Source organism: Gigantopelta aegis, unplaced genomic scaffold (assembly GCF_016097555.1).
Source record: "Gigantopelta aegis isolate Gae_Host unplaced genomic scaffold, Gae_host_genome ctg2354_pilon_pilon, whole genome shotgun sequence".
NCBI lineage: Eukaryota > Metazoa > Mollusca > Gastropoda > Neomphalida > Peltospiridae > Gigantopelta > Gigantopelta aegis.
In genome coordinates, this window is record NW_024532905.1 from 97,979 (window position 1) to 117,551 (window position 19,573).

At 32.3% G+C, this 19,573-nt stretch overlaps 1 protein-coding gene across 1 annotated transcript in view; it reads left to right on the plus strand.

Moving 5' to 3' along the window:
- Positions 1–17,485, plus strand: part of LOC121391413 (luciferin 4-monooxygenase-like) — a 62,009-nt gene extending 44,524 nt beyond the window's left edge. The window contains 2 exon segments of the mRNA XM_041523056.1: positions 17,012–17,309; positions 17,311–17,485. Of these exon segments, the coding sequence (XP_041378990.1) occupies positions 17,012–17,309; positions 17,311–17,485 (473 nt within the window).
- The last annotated feature ends 2,088 nt before the right edge of the window (positions 17,486–19,573 follow it).

Here is a 19,573-nt window from a genome sequence, read left to right on the forward strand (position 1 = left end):
GTGTAGTCTCTAATGACCTTGAATTCATCCTTCATAAGAGAAATGCTGTATGCTTTGGAGCATATTGTAAAAACTAAGCTGTGGAATGCCTCAAGCTGTGATGTTTGATACGTGTGTGATGAATTACAAATACTGCCCACCAAATATTTGTTCTTGATTATGGATACAAGTTTGTCACTAGGTTGAGTATCTGTAAAAATTATATAATACAAATGTAATGTTCAGTGGTCTTCAGTGGTGCATTGCACTATTGTAAAGTGCTTACTACACACACGAGTACTCAGGAGAATGCCAGTCAGCTCTAGTGGTCTTTATCTGCCTGTTCCGCGTTGCTCTCAGTTGAGCATTCTTGGGAATGTAAATAGACTAACTTTATCCTTGTAGGTACTGATACAGTTGGCTACTACACATCTTTTTCCCATTCTTACTCTTATCACATGTATAAACGTGTTCCCCCTTGTACGTCACCGATTGACCACGCCCACTAACGGAAGTATTTTTGACAAAATGGCGGATTGCTAGAAATCTGCAACTTTTGATCCAAAATTTCGAGTGGAAGTAGCGCGTTTTTGCAATTTTTGATAATTTTTGCAGGTAATAGTACTTTATCACAAACAAATTGCAAACAAAAAAATTTGGGGGTTCAGTTACCCTTTAATTGTTGTTTCCTTTGGTTCATTGTTTCTATTACAACCACAGGTTGGCAAAGTACTATTTACTAAACAATAAAGTAATTATAGGGGCCTCAATATGGAAATGACCCAGCAGTAGGCATTATGTATTTAGACATTTTAGGATAAGACATTTAAAGAATTATTGAGGACAGTACAATGTGACAATTGCAGTGTGTACTATGTGACTTTCTGATGTGTAATATGTGATAATTGTAATTCATGTGTACATATCATAACTACTATCACTGACAAGACGTATAGCAAAATCTATAATTATAATACATTATATAATATAACTGTTAATACATGTATTTACGATCTGAACAGACCACACCCACATCATTAATATGACTACAACCAGTGATTATACCATATCCATTATTTTTACAAGAACTAAGAGAGACTCTAAACCAGTACAATTAACATTACTCAACCATATTGGTCCTATAACAGAACAATATTAACAAATACATTATTATTATTGGAATGAATATAAATTGACAAAAACATGCAAAGTTTTTTTTAAAGAACACGCAGTATATATAAGCAAATATAAACATACATTATATATTATGTTTACAAACCAACTAAATATAAATATAGGGATATATTATATTATATTTTACCAGTTCCTGGATTAGTAAGTCCTGCTGTATATAAAACTGTTCAATTGAAGCATATCCTAATTCTTTACAAACAACAAGAGAGTTCTTGAAATGTCCAGGACTTATTACAAACTGTACCCCACTGACCATTATGAAATATTTCAAGACGACTAAAATATTGAGCTCCAATAGATGAACTACTAGTAATAAGACGTATTGGTAGAGTAACTATAATAAAAATAACATTCTTAATAACATTAATGACACATTAACATATAAAATATTAACCATTAAAATTTTACAATAGTGGTCTGTAGCTTTAACCCTCATAATGCTATTAATAATTACTGTTATTACAAATATAATCACAGTACTATTCAAATTACCAACTGGTAATAGAGTGGGTAGTGCAGTTTGAACTATAAAGATATCATATTTATAGTAAGTCTTTAAGTCTAGAAATGACTGGCTTTGTCCCCAATTGTCCAATCTCTGAGAAAGGGACAATACTAGCAGCTAGACATCAGAATAGAACAAACATTACATGAATGAGAGCATTACAATGTCCTATACAGGTAATGTTTATATAATACAGTATCTAAGTAACTACTTTTAACAAGGTAATCCAAATATACTATCACTAAGAATTCCTGTCCCTTTGCATTAAAATAAAATGCTAAAATTAATCCTTACAATTTTGCCTTTTAAAATTGAACATTTTTTGTGTCTGAACTGTAATAATTTATATTCTATGTAGTGAGTCCCTTTTTCATCAATGATAACCATTTGTAAACCTTATCTGATTGTAAAAGTCAATCCTATATCTATCTTCTATGTTCCTGACTAAATAGATGGATATATCTAGAAATGTCTCCTCTAACAATCAAATTTCCTACTATCTATATCTTAATAGATCACCATTAGAAAGGATTTACTCATTTAAATGCTTAGGTGTAACCAGAATTTTGAGTTGTCCTGATCCACCAACATTATGATTAGGTACATAGTCTATTACCATTTTATTCATTTATCTCTACTTTCTTTTGCTAATGATTTATCTGTTTTGAATTTTTTTTTCACAATCCTTGCTGCTTATCTATTTGGGATCATCATTAACTTAACAACTCAAAGAAGTTTACTTTCACACTTGAACTATGCTCAAAGCAATGGACCTCAACTACCAATCTCTTTAGATATACTTTCCACTTCTCATGGGTTTTCAAACAGAAAGAATTCTAAACTCATTTTTTCCACATATTTATCTACAATATCTTATTTATTCCCAAATTGTGTTCCAGATTTGAATTCATTTTAGTGCTTCTCCCCATCATCACTTCTCAAAGCAATTAAATACTAAATCATATCCAACTTGCCATTTTTTCTTAATGATTCTTCAAAATGAACCTCCCCCCCCCCCCTATATAATGCACTCAAACTTTCCCCATCCCATGTATATACTAGATCATTTATATTAATATAATCAGGTAATCACTAATTCAATATTACATCAAACATAATGGCCCTGACACTTACTCTCATTGCCAGTATAATATCTACTGTTGTATTATTATGATGCTCTTTATTTTATGAATTGGATAATTTTCATTCATGCAGTTGAAATTAACTTCACATTTTTCCTGTGTTTCATTCAGTATACATATGACTTAGTAAATAAGGTCATACACAACTTAGTTGAATATTGTCAGTGACATCTATAGCTTTGTTCACAGCATGTGCTTGTCTCATCACTTGTCAGAGTGCTAACAATATGTATATATGCAGATTATATTATACTCACATTCAAACGACTCTGTGGAAATGGAGTAAGAGACTGTACACATAAAAACGAAGAAATACAGCATCAAAATCATATTATGACTTCCTGACAGCATCACTTTTTCACAATATGCACTCCCTTTAAAATGGTGGAATGTGATCTAGACTACCAAGTCAGAGATTCCTTGTTACTGTACCAATAGTACTTGAGTGAGCAATATGAGCCACACCTTTAGTAGTTGACCTGTGGTGGGCGTGTTTTTCCCTCATTTTTCTTTTTTGAAGTCATCTTACGTGAAGAGTAAGTGACATTTTCTGAATTTAAATAAATGGACACAATTCTTATGTACTCCTATAATTTTAAGTAAAACAGATTAGTAGATAGATGTTTTTAACTGGTATTTGGGTTGGTAAGACTACTAGGTTATAAGTAGAGATGTACTATAATGTGAAAGTTCATTAATATCAGAATATGATCTAATTTCATTAATATCAGAAATGATCTCATTCATTAATATAGAGTGTGATTTAAATCATTGCAAAATTGAGTCATAAATAATTATGACTGATAAGCAGTAGTAAGGAATAATAAGGAAATTTTTAAATCCTCCTTACAACTCTGAAGGGAAGGGGTAAGGCAGCTAGGGATAAGACATTATAAGAATTCCTCTAAATGTGATATGATACATAAAGTTAACTCATGAGGTGATCATGATGGAAGGATGGAAGCAAGCCTTATGTGTACAAAGATGCACTATACAGCATTATAGTAAATTAACTGAGGACAGATTTAGCCATGAATACTATAATATTGGGTCATGTTCACAATAGTGTTATTATTTTGTAAGAGCTAATATTTTACATATTAATATCTTATATGTATCCTACCTACATATCAAACGTGTATTATATATATCAAAGTAGTTTTCTACTGTTGTTATATAATTTTAGTTATCAATGAGATTTGAAGCTTTGTAAGAACACATTCCCCCAAGTAGCAAACAATTAAAGCAGATATTAAAGATGAACATTGAAGAATGCTAAAACACACAATTAAACAGCTTGTGTCAAAAAGACTTACACAATCATTATTACTGCATCATTTACACTAATTTTATTGAAAGCAAACAATACAATAAAATAAAAAATTGGTTATAAAAAGTCTAATAATATTTTTCAGACTAAATCAGTTCCTCATCCTCATGAGATAGTAAATGTTGATCAGCTAAATTGAATAGAGTATAAAGTAATTGATACTAATAATGGCACTTACCATCACTTCCAGAGGAATTCTCATCATCTTCCTCATTGTCATGATCAGCAAATGATAATAGTTGCATGTATTCATTGTTTTGAATGTAATTTGTTTCTGGAACGATGACGCTTATTACGTTTTCTATATGTAGTATATAATAGTATATATATATATATTGTTTATACATATGCTTATAAAATGATGATATTTCTTTACTATTCCCTATTTAGATTAATATATTTTAGTCTTGTAAAGTCTGTTCTTGATGTGGTGGAAGGGGAAAATGCTTCCATTCTGCATAATTATTAAGAAAAAGGCTGTTTAGGACAGAATGAATGTTCTAGCTTTTTTTTAGTTAACTTCTGTGAAGATTCTAACAGTATCACATGCTAAGCATCCTTATAATTAACAAAAACTGATGCAAATAAAATACAATATTTTATTCAATACACATGTACATGGAAATGATTTACAATGTACTTAGTAACTTGCCATAGTATAATAATTGCCATTACTCCTATAATTACCAGTAATAGTAATATTACTGCTCTAAGACACCTCCAATAGTAACTACACTTCAAGTGAAATGTTCCTTTAAATGAGCAAATAAAATAGTACAGTTAAAATATCTTTATGAACCAAACTGTGCACATTAATACAGATATTGATCTAGATATGGATCCATGTATCTTATGTCTACACAATTTCTTACTTGCCTATATGAGTATAGGAGAACTAGTAACAAATATAGATGATAGAGAAGAAACATCAGATGAAAAAGAAAAAAAACTGTGTATGAGTGGCTAGAAACAGACACAGATGAGGGAGAAAAATTTTTAAATGAGCTTGAAATAATTTCGGATGAGGAAATAAAAAGCTGAAAATGAGCTCAGGACAAAACACAGATGAGCTAGAAACAAACTCAGGTGAGGAAGGATAAAGTGAGAATGAGCTAAGGACAAACTCAGATGAGGAAGGGGGAGACCAACAAATGAGCTAGAAACAAACTCAGATGAGGAAGAATAAAAGTGAGAATGAGCTTAGGACAAACTCAGATGAGAAGAAGACCAATGAATGAGCTAGAAACAAACTCAGATGAGGAAGGATAAAGTGAGAATGAGCTAAGAACAAACTCAGATGAAGAAGGAGACCCAATGAATGAGCTAGAAACAAACTCAGATGAGGAAGGATAAATTGAGAATGAGCTTAGGACAAACTCAGATGAAGAAGGAAGACCAATGAATGAGCTAGAAACAAATTCAGATGAGGAAGGATAAAGTGAGAATGAGCTTAGGACAAACTCAGATGAGGAAGGAAGACCAATGAATGAGCTAGAAACAAACTCAGAAGAGGAAGGATAAAGTGAAAATGAGCTTAGGACAAACTCAGATGAGGAAGGAAGACCAATGAATGAAATAGAAACAAACTCAGATGAGGAAGGATAAAGTGAGAATGAGCTTAGGACAAACTCAGATGAAGAAGGAAGACCAATGAATGAGCTAGAAACAAACTCAGATGAGGAAGGATAAGTGAGAATGAGCTAAGGAAGAACAAACTCAGATGAAGAAGGAAGACCAATGAATGAGCTAGAAACAAACTCAGATGAGGAAGGATAAATGAGAATGAGCTTAGGACAAATGAAGAAGGAAGACCATGAATGAGCTAGAAACAAACTCAGATGTGGAAGGATAAAGTGAGAATGAGCTTAGACAAACTCAGATGAGGAAGGAAGACCAATGAATGAGCTAGAAACAAACTCAGAAGAGGAAGGATAAAGTGAAAATGAGCTTAGGACAAAACTCAGAGAGGAAGACCAAGAAGGAACTAGAAACAAATCAGATGAGGAAGGATAAAGTGAGAATGAGCTTAGGACAAACTCAGATGAAGAAGGAAGACCCATGAATGAGCTAGAAAAAATTCAGATGAGTGAAAATGGAAGGACCAATGAAGAAATGAATGAGCTAGAAACAAACTCAGAAGAGGAAGGATAAAGTGAAAATGAGCTTAGGACAAACTCAGATGAAGAAGGAAGACCAATGAGCTAGAAACAAACTCAGATAGCTAAAGTGAAACAAACTCAGATGATGAGGAAGAACTAGAACAAAAGTGAGAAAGTGAGAGCTTAGGACAAACTCAGATGAGGAAGGAAGACCAATGAATGAACTAGAAACAAACTCAGATGAGGAAGGATAAAGTGAGAAGAAGCTTAGGACAAACTCAGATGAAGAGGAAGAAGGAAGACCAAGAAATGAGCTAGAAAATAGATGTGAGGTGTGAGATGGAGCTTAGGAAACTGAGAAGATGAGATGAAGAGAAGTGAATGAGCTAGAAACAAATCAGAAGAGGAAGGATAAAGTGAAAATGAGCTTTAGGACAAACTCAGATGAGAAGGAAAGACCAATGAATGAGCTAGAGAAACAAACTCAGATGAGGAAGGATAAAGTGAGAATGAGCTTAGGACAAACTCAGATGAAGAAGGAAGACCAATGAATGAACTAGAAACAAACTCAGATGAGGAAGGATAAAGTGAGAATGAGCTTAGGACAAACTCAGATGAAGAAGGAAGACCAATGAATGAGCTAGAAACAAATTCAGATGTGGAAGGATAAAGTGAGAATGAGCTAAGGACATACTTGGATAAGGAAGGAAAAGAAGAAGAATTATAAGGAAGACATGATGGTTCTAAATGACTCCATTTACCTAATTAGAAATATTATATAATACAATACTCATGATCCACTTACCATTATTAGTACATCTACTTATTTCATGTCCACTTAAGTAATATCAGGTTCACATTGAAATCTTACAATGTACCAAATGAGATGTTATCAGTGTTATTAGATTGTGGAGTAAAGTTAATGATTAAGTGAGGAACAGGAGGTAGATGAGGACATGTAACTAGAAAATAAAAATAATGCTTCACATTTTAATCTGAAAAATATTTTATTTCCTATTAATATTATATTTTATCTACAATAAGTCTACAAATGTATTACGTTGTAGACTCCACTTGCCTATTTCACAAGTTATAATAATTCATTATTTTAGGAATCATTTATTTAACATGTAATATTTATTGTCTACTCCATTTAGTACATATCCTATCAAATATCAATGATATTACAACACTAAAACTATGATCTGCACACTTGATAATGAATTATGAGAGGGACATAATACTGGAGAGTACTGCATAAACAGACAAATTTTAAAAGATTCTATATAAACAAACATGTCAAATTTCCTGACAACTGTAAAAATGAATTGGAGAGTTTCCACACTATTTTAAAGAACTTTTTGATAAAATAAAAGTGTTAAAATTGTAGACTAAACAATTTAAAGAAATATATTAAACTTACTATTAGTACCATGACATTGTACACCAGCATCTTGTGTGTGTAAACAATTAATGTGTAGATGACCAAACCCAACAAAGTTACACTCAGTAATACTTTCTTCATTGCCAATACACCTAACCTTATCAAGATAGACAGGTCCTAAATATGAAAAAGAAAGATCAAACTTGTAATAGACAGTAGACTAGAATAGTAGAAATACATAGAGCAAAGACCACACACTGACACACATACACAGACTATAACAATTACATGACATAAATGCTGATGACTTTACCAGTTCCTAAACCAAAAAAAGTGCCGGTATAAGCTTAACTCCTTGACTTGGATCATATCCTAGTTGTCTACAAACAACTTTAGCATCATTTGTACTCCAGTAAGTATCACAAATAGTGCCCCAAGTATTGTTATAAAATATCTCAACAGACCTTTCATAGGAACAGTTCCATTAACAAGACGAAGTCTAATATCAGCAAAATGGTCATGTTGATCTGAGAGAATTAAGATGTTCACACATTATATTGTTATAATGACATTACTTACTAGTACAAATGACTCCAGCATTATTACTGTGTATACAATCATGACTACTCTACCATTAGGACAATCAAACAAAGTTGATTCATTACCAACACATTCCACAACATTCAACCAAATTGGTCCTGTCAATATAGTATTGTTTAGTAATAATATAATATATACATATTAAACAGTGAAGTACAATATTCATGAAAGATATGTCATTATATATACAAGTATCATAGATACATATAGATATTCAACATATAATAATACCTGAAACTAATTCCAAAATGAGAATATCTTGTAGCAGCTATAGCATCAACATAACCTAGTTGATGACAGACTACACTAGCATCCAATATATCCCAGTTATTACCACATACTAAGTACCACGTTACCATTATGAAATACTTGAACAGTACCTTCAAATTGATTAGAACCATTGACTAGTCGAAGTGCTGTATGAAAAAATATATGTGTTAATTAGTAGAATAGTGGTCAGAGTAAATAATACAAAAACATCAAAATTTTATTTTATTGTTTTAGACAAAAATAAATAAAGCTCATCTGTTTTCACTAAGTACATATTTATTGTATATAATAAAATAAATATTGTGATAGAAATTAGAAAAACTGAAACAATCATATACATACATTTAGTTTAAGAAGAATGATTGTAAAAATGTTAATTTGTGTTATTGGCATTTCTGTGTGTGGTGAGTATTTTCTAATATGAAAAAAAACAGAGAGTTCAAGTTATGCTATAACTAAAAAAGTTTTCAATTAGTCATGTCCAAACACATTGCACTAGTGGCCATAATAATTAGATTTAATTGGATAAATGACATGTGTGTTAGCAGTTAGTTCTCTTGAGTTATATTTCATTTCTTGCTTATAATAATCAGATACATCAGTATAATATAATGATATATAAACAAACACAATTGTATATTAGTTTGTTGTTCATAACAATCTTACAAACACCTGGGTATGTTTTACATACAATGTAGAAATATTTTTTTGATAATTTTGTTATAGCATTCAATGATTTTTAATATATTAAGTAAGATATAAATCTATTAATTGATACATATTATATAATCCAGTATGTACTTACATAAACATTTTTACACCAGCAGCATTTGTAGAGGAAACAAGTCTGAGCATATGTTGATATGTGAATAAAACCTGGACAATCTGATAGTTGAGATTCAAAACCTTGACAAGATATATAGTTTGCTACAAATGACAATGTTCCTGTTCCATAATAAGATCCAAGAGTAGCATTAGCAGCACCTAAAAGATAATATCAATGAACATAGTTATATAATATATGTATATCTGAGAGAGAGAGGGAGAAAGAGAGAGAGAGAAAGAGAGAGAAAGAGAGAGAGACAGTGAGGGGGAGAGACAGAGAGTCAGAGAGGGACAGAGAGGGAGAGAGAAGAGACAGAGACAGACAGAGGGAGAAGAGACAGAGAGAGAGAGAGGAGAGAGACAGAGAGAGAGAGACAGACAGAGAGACAGGACCAGAGAAGAGAGAGAGAGAGAGACAGACAGAGAGAGACAGAGACAGAAAGAGAGACAGATACAGAGAGAGACAGAGAGAGACAGAGAGACAGAGAGGAGAAACAGACAGAGAGAAGAGAGACAGAGACAGAGACAGAGAGTGAAAGACAGAGAGACAGAGACAGAGACAGAGAGACAGAGAATGATTATTACCAACATATCTAACATTCTACATACAAACATTAGCATCATGAAGATCCCACAAGATAATCACAGATGAGACCCCAAGTATTTGTTGATGATATAAAGACCTCTACAGTACCTCATCATCAGACACTCTACCATTATTAGAAAAGACGTACAGGATACTGGTATGCATCTCCCTAAATATGTATAAACATTAACAGAGTGTTATTATGCAATGGTCGGTAGTACCTTGATTTTACACCAGCATCATTATTATGTGAGCAATTATGATGTGACCATCCAATAAAATGGACAGTCAGAGAGGTAATGTTCATATCCAGTACAGTTAACATCATCCATCCATATTATTCATATCACTTGAACCTGTACATATAATAATACTAAAATTAATATTATACAGAAAAAATGTAATATAGAGTATTGTTTTGTAATTATATACATGTGTATGTACTGTACAATATTTTATGTAGTGAGTTAGTAGTTTGTAATAGTATAGACTTATGTTAATAAACATACTGAACTAAATTGTCCTCCTTGAATAGCAATACCTTGTGATCCTTTAAATCCTAAGTGTTCACAAACAACAGTAGCATCATCATTAGTCCAGTGATTATCACAGACAGTTCCCCATTCTCCATTATGTAATATCTCTAACATGTCCTTCCATTGATGATGATGTACCACCTATTAATCGTACTGGATCACCTTGTTGAGTGGCTAAAAGGAGGTTAAAAAATAATTACTTGATTGTTAGTAGAAATAAATATAATATAAAAATAATGTACATATAAATAATTGCTTATTTTACAATTTAACATAACATATTAAATATATGTACAATTAATATGGTCATTAATAAATTGTTACATTGTCTTACCTATACATACAAAAACCTACATCTTTATTATGTCAAATTATTATTCCCCATCCTGGAGGGGAATGTACACTGTTCAATAGTAATCTCATTACCAATACATTGTACATTATCCATCCATATTGGTCCCTGTCCTACTCCATATATTGAGTGTGTCAAAATATCAATAGCATTAGCATAACTAACATTCTAAATAGAAGATAAAATTATACATGTATATAAACTAAAAAGTTATTAAAATATTATATAATTATTAGTATTATTGTATAGTATGTTCTTACTACATATTATATTAGCATCATTAATATCCACATATTATCACATATAGTTCCCCATATTCCCATAAATTCTATTTCTATTCTTCCTTGAGCTGTAGTATTATCATTACTAGTGTTAGGTAAAATTACAGGCATTATAAGACGGACATTAGTAACTGTGTCAAATGTTAATAATACCAGGAACTAAGAAAAGAAGAAGAGATGTGACTCATGAAATAGTTACATATATCACACAGTAATAATACCTGACATATAACAATAACATCTTGATAATGAGAGCAGTCATTTAGTCCCCAGTTACGATAATGACATTGTGAGAGACCTTCCTCATACCAAGACACATGACCTCATCTAAAAGTATAGGAAGAGCACTAGAAACTAGTAATGAATGGACTATGAGATAATGCAAGAACTGCTCCTTGAAACCTAAATAGAAGATAGATATAATATTTGTGATAAGTGGTTACATCACAAAATAGACTAATAATTTAAATGAACACAATTTGATTAGTTACAAGTAACCACAAACCTAGTTGTCTGCATACAATATTAGCATCTTCAATTCCCCCATCCATCATTACAAACAGTAACCCATGTAGTATTAATAATTCCATTTCTGATCTGTACTTGTCCATAATAGAGAGATGAGTTGTGAGTGGAGGTATCAGTATCAGTAAACAAGACGAACTGGATAAACTGGTATAGAATAGTTAATAGAGAGAGAGAGAGATAGAGAGAGATAGCTAGAGGGGAGAAAGAGATAGATAGATAGATGAATAGAGAGAGAGAGAGAGAAGAGAGAAAGAGAGGGAGAGAGAGAAGAGAGAGAGAGAGAGAGATGAGAGAGAGAGAGAGAGGAGATTAATGTACTCATCTAGAGTACAACATCATTGCTAATAATATTAAGGTAATAAATAAACATATACATGTATATATGAGTTATGGATACGTGTGACTTACCAGGTGCACATCTCACTCCAAACTCTTCCTGATGACTACAATTATGAATAACCCATCCTCTAATTGACATTGTCCTATACTGGATTCATTACCAACACATTGGACATTATCAATCCATATGAGACAGTACCATTACTAAAATGGGCAAACCTACAAGAAATTAACATTAAATATTGATTAATTCAAAGAAACTGATTTTATTAACGTTCAAACGCTTTCCGCGCCAACGACGCATTTGTATTGAACTAAGATTTATGGACAAATTGTGATTAGTATATGTACTGTGATGATCAAATGTTTAATTGAGTAAATTTGTTTTTCTAAACAATACTTGGGGATCTTATATAATATAGAGGTGTATAATGGTAAAGAAAAATGTGCTTATATAATTATTATATGGAGTGTTCTCAAGGAAGTGTCTTATTTCCTCTGTATTTACCTTATCTAACTACATTATTACAACAAATAATTAAAGAAATTATATTTCATAGCCAAGTTCCAGCACTTACTTGTAGTAGTCCAGTACTCTGGGATATCCTAATTGTTTACAGACAACAATAGCATCAGTTAGGACTCCAGTCATCATCACATATAGTACCCCATTGGTCACTATGATATACCTCAACACGACCCTCACTATCATAACTACTATCATGACAAGACGTATAGCAAAATCTATAATTACAATACATTATATAATATAACAATTAATACATGTACTTACTATCAGAACAGACCACACCCACATCATTAATATGACTACAACCAGTGACTATAACCATATCCATTATTTTTACAAGAACTAAGAGAGACTTCTAACCAGTACAATTAACATTACTCAACCATATTGGTCCTATAACAGAACAATATTAACATATACATTATTATTATTAGAATGAATATAAATGACAAAAATGCTTTTACTAAAGTATACAGTGTGTATATATAATTATACATTATATATTGTGTGGACAAACAAACCAACTAAATATAGATATAGTGATATATTATATTTTACCAGTTCCTGGATTAGTAAGTCTCCGCTGCTGTAAAAACTGTTCAATTGAAAGCATATCCTAATTCTTTACAAACAAACAAGAGAGTCTTGAAATGTCCAGGACTTATTACAAACTGTACCCCACTGACCATCATGAAATATTCAAGACGACAACCATATTGAGCTCCAATATATGAACTACTAGTAACAAGACGTATTGTTGGAGTAACTATAATAAAATAACATTCGTAATAACATTAATGACACATTAACATATAAAATATTAACTATTAAACTTTACAATAGTGATCTGTAGCTTTAACCTCATAATGCTATTAATAATTACTGTTATTACAAATATAACCCACATGTACTAATCAAATTACCAACTGGTAATAGAGTTGGTAGTGTGGTTTGAACTATAAAGATATCATATTTATAGTAAGTCTTTAAGTCTAAGAAATGACTGGCTTTGTCCCCAATTGTCCAATCTCTGAGAAAGGGACAATGCTAGCAGCTAGACATCAGAATAGAATTCTTCAACAAACATTACATGAATGAGAGCATTACAACCATCCTATACAGTTAATGTTATATAATACAGTATCTAAGTAAACTATTTTAACAAGGTAATCCAAATATACTATCACTAAGAATGCTGTCCCTTTGCATTGAAATAAAATGCTAAAATTAATCCTTACAATTTGCCTTTAAAATTGAACATTCTTTGTGTCTGAACTATAATAATTTATATTCTATGTAGTGAGTCCTTTTTTCATCAATGATAACCATTTGTAAATCTTATCTGATTGTAAACTCAACCCTATATCTATCTTCTATGTTCCTGGCTATATTCCAAATACTTAAAGAAGATTAAATAGATGGATATATCTAGAAATGTCTCCTCTAACAGATCAAATTTCCTACGCTATCAATATCTTAATAGATCATCATTAGAAAGGATTTACTCATTTTAAATGCTTAAGTGTAACCAGAATTTTGAGTTGTCCTGATCCACCAACCATATGATTAGGTACATAGTCTATTACCATTTTATTCATTTATCTCTATTTTCTTTTGCTAATGATTATCTGTTTTGATTTTTTTTTCACAATCCTTGCTGCTTATCTATCTGGGATCATCATTAACTCAACAACTCAAAGAAGTTTACTTTCACACTTGAAATATGGTCAAAGCAATGGACCTCAATTATCAATCTCTTTAGATATACTTTCCCACTTCTCAGGAGGTTTTCAAACAGAAAGAATTCTAAACTCATTTTTTCCACATATTTATCTACAATATCTTATTTATTCCAAATTGTATTCCAGATTTGAATTCATTTTAGTGCTTCTCCCCATCATCACTTCTCAAAGCAATTAAATACTAAATCATATCCAACTTGCCATTCTTTTTTAATGATTCTTCCAAAATGGACCTTCCCCCCTATATAATGCACTCAAACTTTCCCCATCCCATGTATATACTAGATCATTTATATTAATATAATCAGGTAATCACTAATTCACTATTACATCAAAAATAATGGCCCCTGACACTTACTCTCATCGCCAGTATAGTATCTACTGTTGTATTATTATGATGCTCTTTACTTTATGAATTGGATAATTTCATTCATGCAGTTGAAATTAATTCGCATTTTTCCTGTGTTTCATTCAGTATACATATGACTTTAGTAAATAAGGTCATACACAACTTAGTTGAATATTGTCAATGACATCTATAGCTTTGTTCACAGTATGTGCTTGTCTCATCACTTGTCAGAGTGCTACAATATGTATATATGCAGATTATATTATACTCACATTCAAATGACTCTGTGGAATGGAGTAAGAGACTGTACACATAAAAAACGAAGAAATACAGCATCAAAATCATATTATGACTTCCCACTTTTTCACAAGATGCCACTCCCTTAAAGATGGTGGAATGTGATTTAGACTACCAAGTTAGAGATTCCTTGTTATGTGACTGCTATGAACTTTAATATACTTCATTATTATCTTTACCAGTTTACATTGCGATAACAGTTTCATAGTCTACAGTAATATGATTTCAAAGTAATTATAAAACTGAAACTGCTACTTTGCACGTTAAAAATGTCTTAAATTATCTGTTCCATAAGTCCCTTAAATTTGTCGATTAATTTTCAGTTAGAGATTGAACTATAGACTCTACAGTCTACATGTATGCAAACGTACTGTACCAATAGTACTTGAGTGAGCAATATGAGCCACACCTTTTAGTATAGTTGATCTGTGGTGGGCGTTGTGTTTTTCCCTCATTGCTGAAGCCATCTTACGTGAAGAGTAAGTGACCTTTTCTGAATTTAAATAACTGGACACAACTCTTATGTACTCCTATGATTTGAAGTAAAACAGATTAGTAGGTAGATGTTTTTAACTGGTATTTGGGTTGGTAAGACTACTAGGTTATAAGTAGAGATGTACTATAATGTGAAAGTTCTCTTTTAAGTTGGTTGTGTGTTAATACTCTACTATTATGGAGTCTCATTATATATATTTATAGTTATAGTCTCACATGTGTCTAGTCACATGTGAGCTAAGTTGTTAGCAATGACTCGATATTTATGGTAATTGTGTTTTATCATGGAAGTAGAGTTAGAGACAATAATACTGTGAATATTATGGGTGTAATTTTAATAACTAAAAAGTGATATAATAGCACTTAATTTCTGTCTTTTATTTCATTTTCCCAGCTACAAGACTGAGCTCAAGATGTTGTACTTAATCAGACACCTCACTAATTTAAGTCGTACTGTACTTAGGAATAAATCCGGTCTTGGTAGAAGTTCACAAAAGACTTTATTCTAACCATATCGTTTAAATGGTGTCATTGATAAAATAACAATATAGTGTACTCTCCATTTCCTGATGTTCCAATTCCAGACACCAACCTCTACAGCTATGTATTACGTCAATTTGACAAGCTGGGTAATCAAATGCACTAGTGGATGCTATAAGTACCCAAGAGATCAGTTTTATTCAATTAAAGGAAGAAACACATCTTGTGTCGTCAGGTCTTCGTCGTATGGGGCTAGGAAAGGGAGATGTTGTGACTGTATGTGCTCCTAATTGTATTGAGTATGTACTGTCTTCTTAGCCACTCTGGCTGCTGGAGGTATTGTCAGTACATGTAACCCCACCTATACATCTAATGAATTTAACTATCAGATCAAGAATTCAAATAGTAAATTTGTAGTGACTATTCCAGCATTACTTCCCATAGTTCTTGAAGCTATAAAAGAAGTAGTATCGGTTGAGAAAATAATTGTACATTGACAACAGCGAGCAACAAAAAACAGAATTATTATTTCTTTTAGTTCTCTTCGTAAAGATTCCGGTTCTTTATTTTGAGGAGGCGAAAGTTGATAGTAAGAATGACATAGCTGTCCTTCCGTACTCTAGTGGTACAACTGGGTTGCCTAAAGGTGTCATGTTAAGTCATTACAATTTAGTAGCTAATCTATGTCAAATTGATCATCTGAGCTCATGCGAGTAGATAGCAATGATTCTGTCTTAGGATTGTTACCCTTTTTTCATATCTATGGCATGATAGTGATCTTATTATATGGATTAAGTGCTGGAGCTAAAGATATTATACTGCCTAAAATTTGAGCCTGATACCTTTCTATCTGCAATACAAAAGAACAAGATATCAAAGGCTAATTTAGTTCCTCCTCTAGTTTTGTTTTTAGCCAAGCATCCTTTGATTGATAGCTATGATCTTTCTAGCCTCAAAGGTGTGATTAGTGGGGCTGCCCCCTTAGGTGGTGACCTTCTTGAACAGGCTAAAAGCACGAACTGGCATAGATGTAATAAGACAGGGTATGGATTGACAGAGACTAGCCTGTGTCACATACTAAGCCTTTTAGTTTGGGTATGACAAAGTCTAGTTCTATGGACCACCAATATGCAATCAAAAAGTCAAAATAATAGATGTTGCGACTAAAGAAACAGTTGGTCCAAATGTGGAAGGTGAAATAATGATGGCTGGTCCCAATATAATGTTAGGCTACCTTAATCATCCTACTGCTACAAAGGAATCTATTACAGATGATGGGTGGTTTCATACTGGAGACATAGGCTACTTTGATGATGAAGGTTATTTTTATATCACTGATCGACTAAAGGAACTCATCAAGGTGAAGGTTTTACAGGTGGCACCTGCTGAGCTAGAAGCTTTACTACAACATCATCCTAAAATAATTGATGCTGCTGTGATTGGCATTCCTGATGGGAAAGACAAGGAGAAGCTCCAAGGCATTTGTGGTACGAGATGACTCCTCTCTGACTGAGGAGGACATTATAAGCTATGTCAAAGAGAGGGTTGCTGAGCATAAATGGTTGGTGGGTGGAGTAGAGTTCATAGATGCTGTTCCAAAGTCAGCATCAGGCAAAATTCTCCGACGTAACCTGAAGAAATAATAAAATAATGGAATGACTTCTTGTACTGTACTTGAATTTTTTTCTGATGTGTATTATATGTATTTTATTGACTTATATGAAAATTGGTCTTTGTTTTTGAACAGTGTTTTAATATAATAATGTTTAAATTGAAATGTTTGAAACAAAATTCAATTGATACAGAAATAATTATGTAAATCCATTATTTTAACAAAAAACAATCCAGCATGATTTGAACACCTGTGGATAAACATATATGCTGTAAAGACAATATTAAGACATGTATTACAAGATAAATTATCTTTAAGACTATGGCTAAACAATACACACTGGTCAGTAATCTAGTGTTCAATTCATATTGTAAATGAGAGACTCTCTCCTACAAAAAACATGTCTGGTAAACCATTAAACATATATCCCTATCAAAAATCTCATTTATGCACTATCCATATTTGATAAGTTTTTTTATAGGGACCACCATAGACATCAATAATGGCTTCGATTTAACTACTGGATTCTCTTGAGCTCTTGAAAACACTATCACAGGGTATCCTATAAGAAAACTAGTGACATTATCAATAATGGAATATGTTTTCTACTGAGATAATTGATATTTCCATCAACAGTCTAGTGTATATATGTGTTGCTTTGCATTTTAGCCTAGTCATCATGACAGCAGTGGTAATGATATGTAGCAAACAACTTAGAAAAAGGACATCAATGATAATTGCAAAAACTGGTACAGAATTATTGCCGAAAATGAGATTATTCCTTAGCGATAAGATCCAAAGTATCATAATACCTCGATATCTATAGATATAGAGGAAACACAAAACTGTAGCCATATTTCCAGTAGCCATCAAGTCCATTTAAAAACAAGACTCAATACCAAAGTTCTGCAATGCAATATTCTGAGATAACACTGGAATATTATTATTGGTAAATATAACAGACTTGTTTAATTTGACTATATTAGCATTAAATAAAAAGCCCACTGATAGGTCTTACAGACACAGTCATAACTATTTAAAAACAAGAAGAGAAATACTAAAGCCAGCAAATGTAAAGAATGCTATAACAACTGATTAGTACATATCATACAACTGTTTTGAACCCAGCCAATACATGACTAAGTCCTTCTTGGCACTGTTTACAAAGATACCTGATCTCTTATGATCTCACACTGGAGGTCAGACCTTAATAATATGGAATGACCACCATAAAAGTATACAGTAATCAAATGGACAGTGCTTGTGACCCACCACGCAATTGTAGTACATTATTACTCATGCAATTATATATATATTGTAATACTATGATATATTTTACTTGTCAGGATATACTTTGTTCCACCTTATTTTTGTAAAATTTCACTGACTGTATTTTTTTTCACTACTGTATTGATAGCTTTTACTCCCCTCTAGTAATAATCTTTATTAATGCATTCGCGTAGATTCTAGCGCATGCTCCGTAACTCTAGTAACGTCAGGTCAATAGGGCTCGTGAAAGGATGGGGAGGAGAAGATGTACAGCAAGGGTTAATAATAATGTTATTGTGTTGTTGTTTTTTCCCGCATTTCCGCGCTTTGTGTTTCAGCAAAGATCTCTATCTGTAGTCTTTGGTTGCAGTTAGCACATCATATTCTACTGTTTTTTTTCACTGATTGTCGTATCCCTATGTAATAATATATTGTCTTTTACAGTATATATTGTACTCATCAGTGTCCTCATAGTCTGCTAGTGCAAGTATATTCAGTTCAGCCTCAGAATTACGACTTTACAAGATTTATCTCTGAGGTTGGAAAAATGGAATGTGATAAATCCTTAGAACGAAAACGAGAGCGCCTTGTCGAAATTATGCTTGTAAGAGACGAACAACATTTAAATCATTAATAAATGAGCTGTCATGTTTGTTGCCATTCTCCAAAGATGTCATTGATAAAATGGATCAAAATTCATTGCTAAGACTAGCATTGTGTTACATACGTATTAAATCTCTTGTTACAGTCCTCACACCACTGATGGTAAGTGTGGTTATGATAGGTAATATAATATTACAGTTAAATGTCATAGTGATACTCTGACCTTCCCTAATTGTTGTTTCCTTTG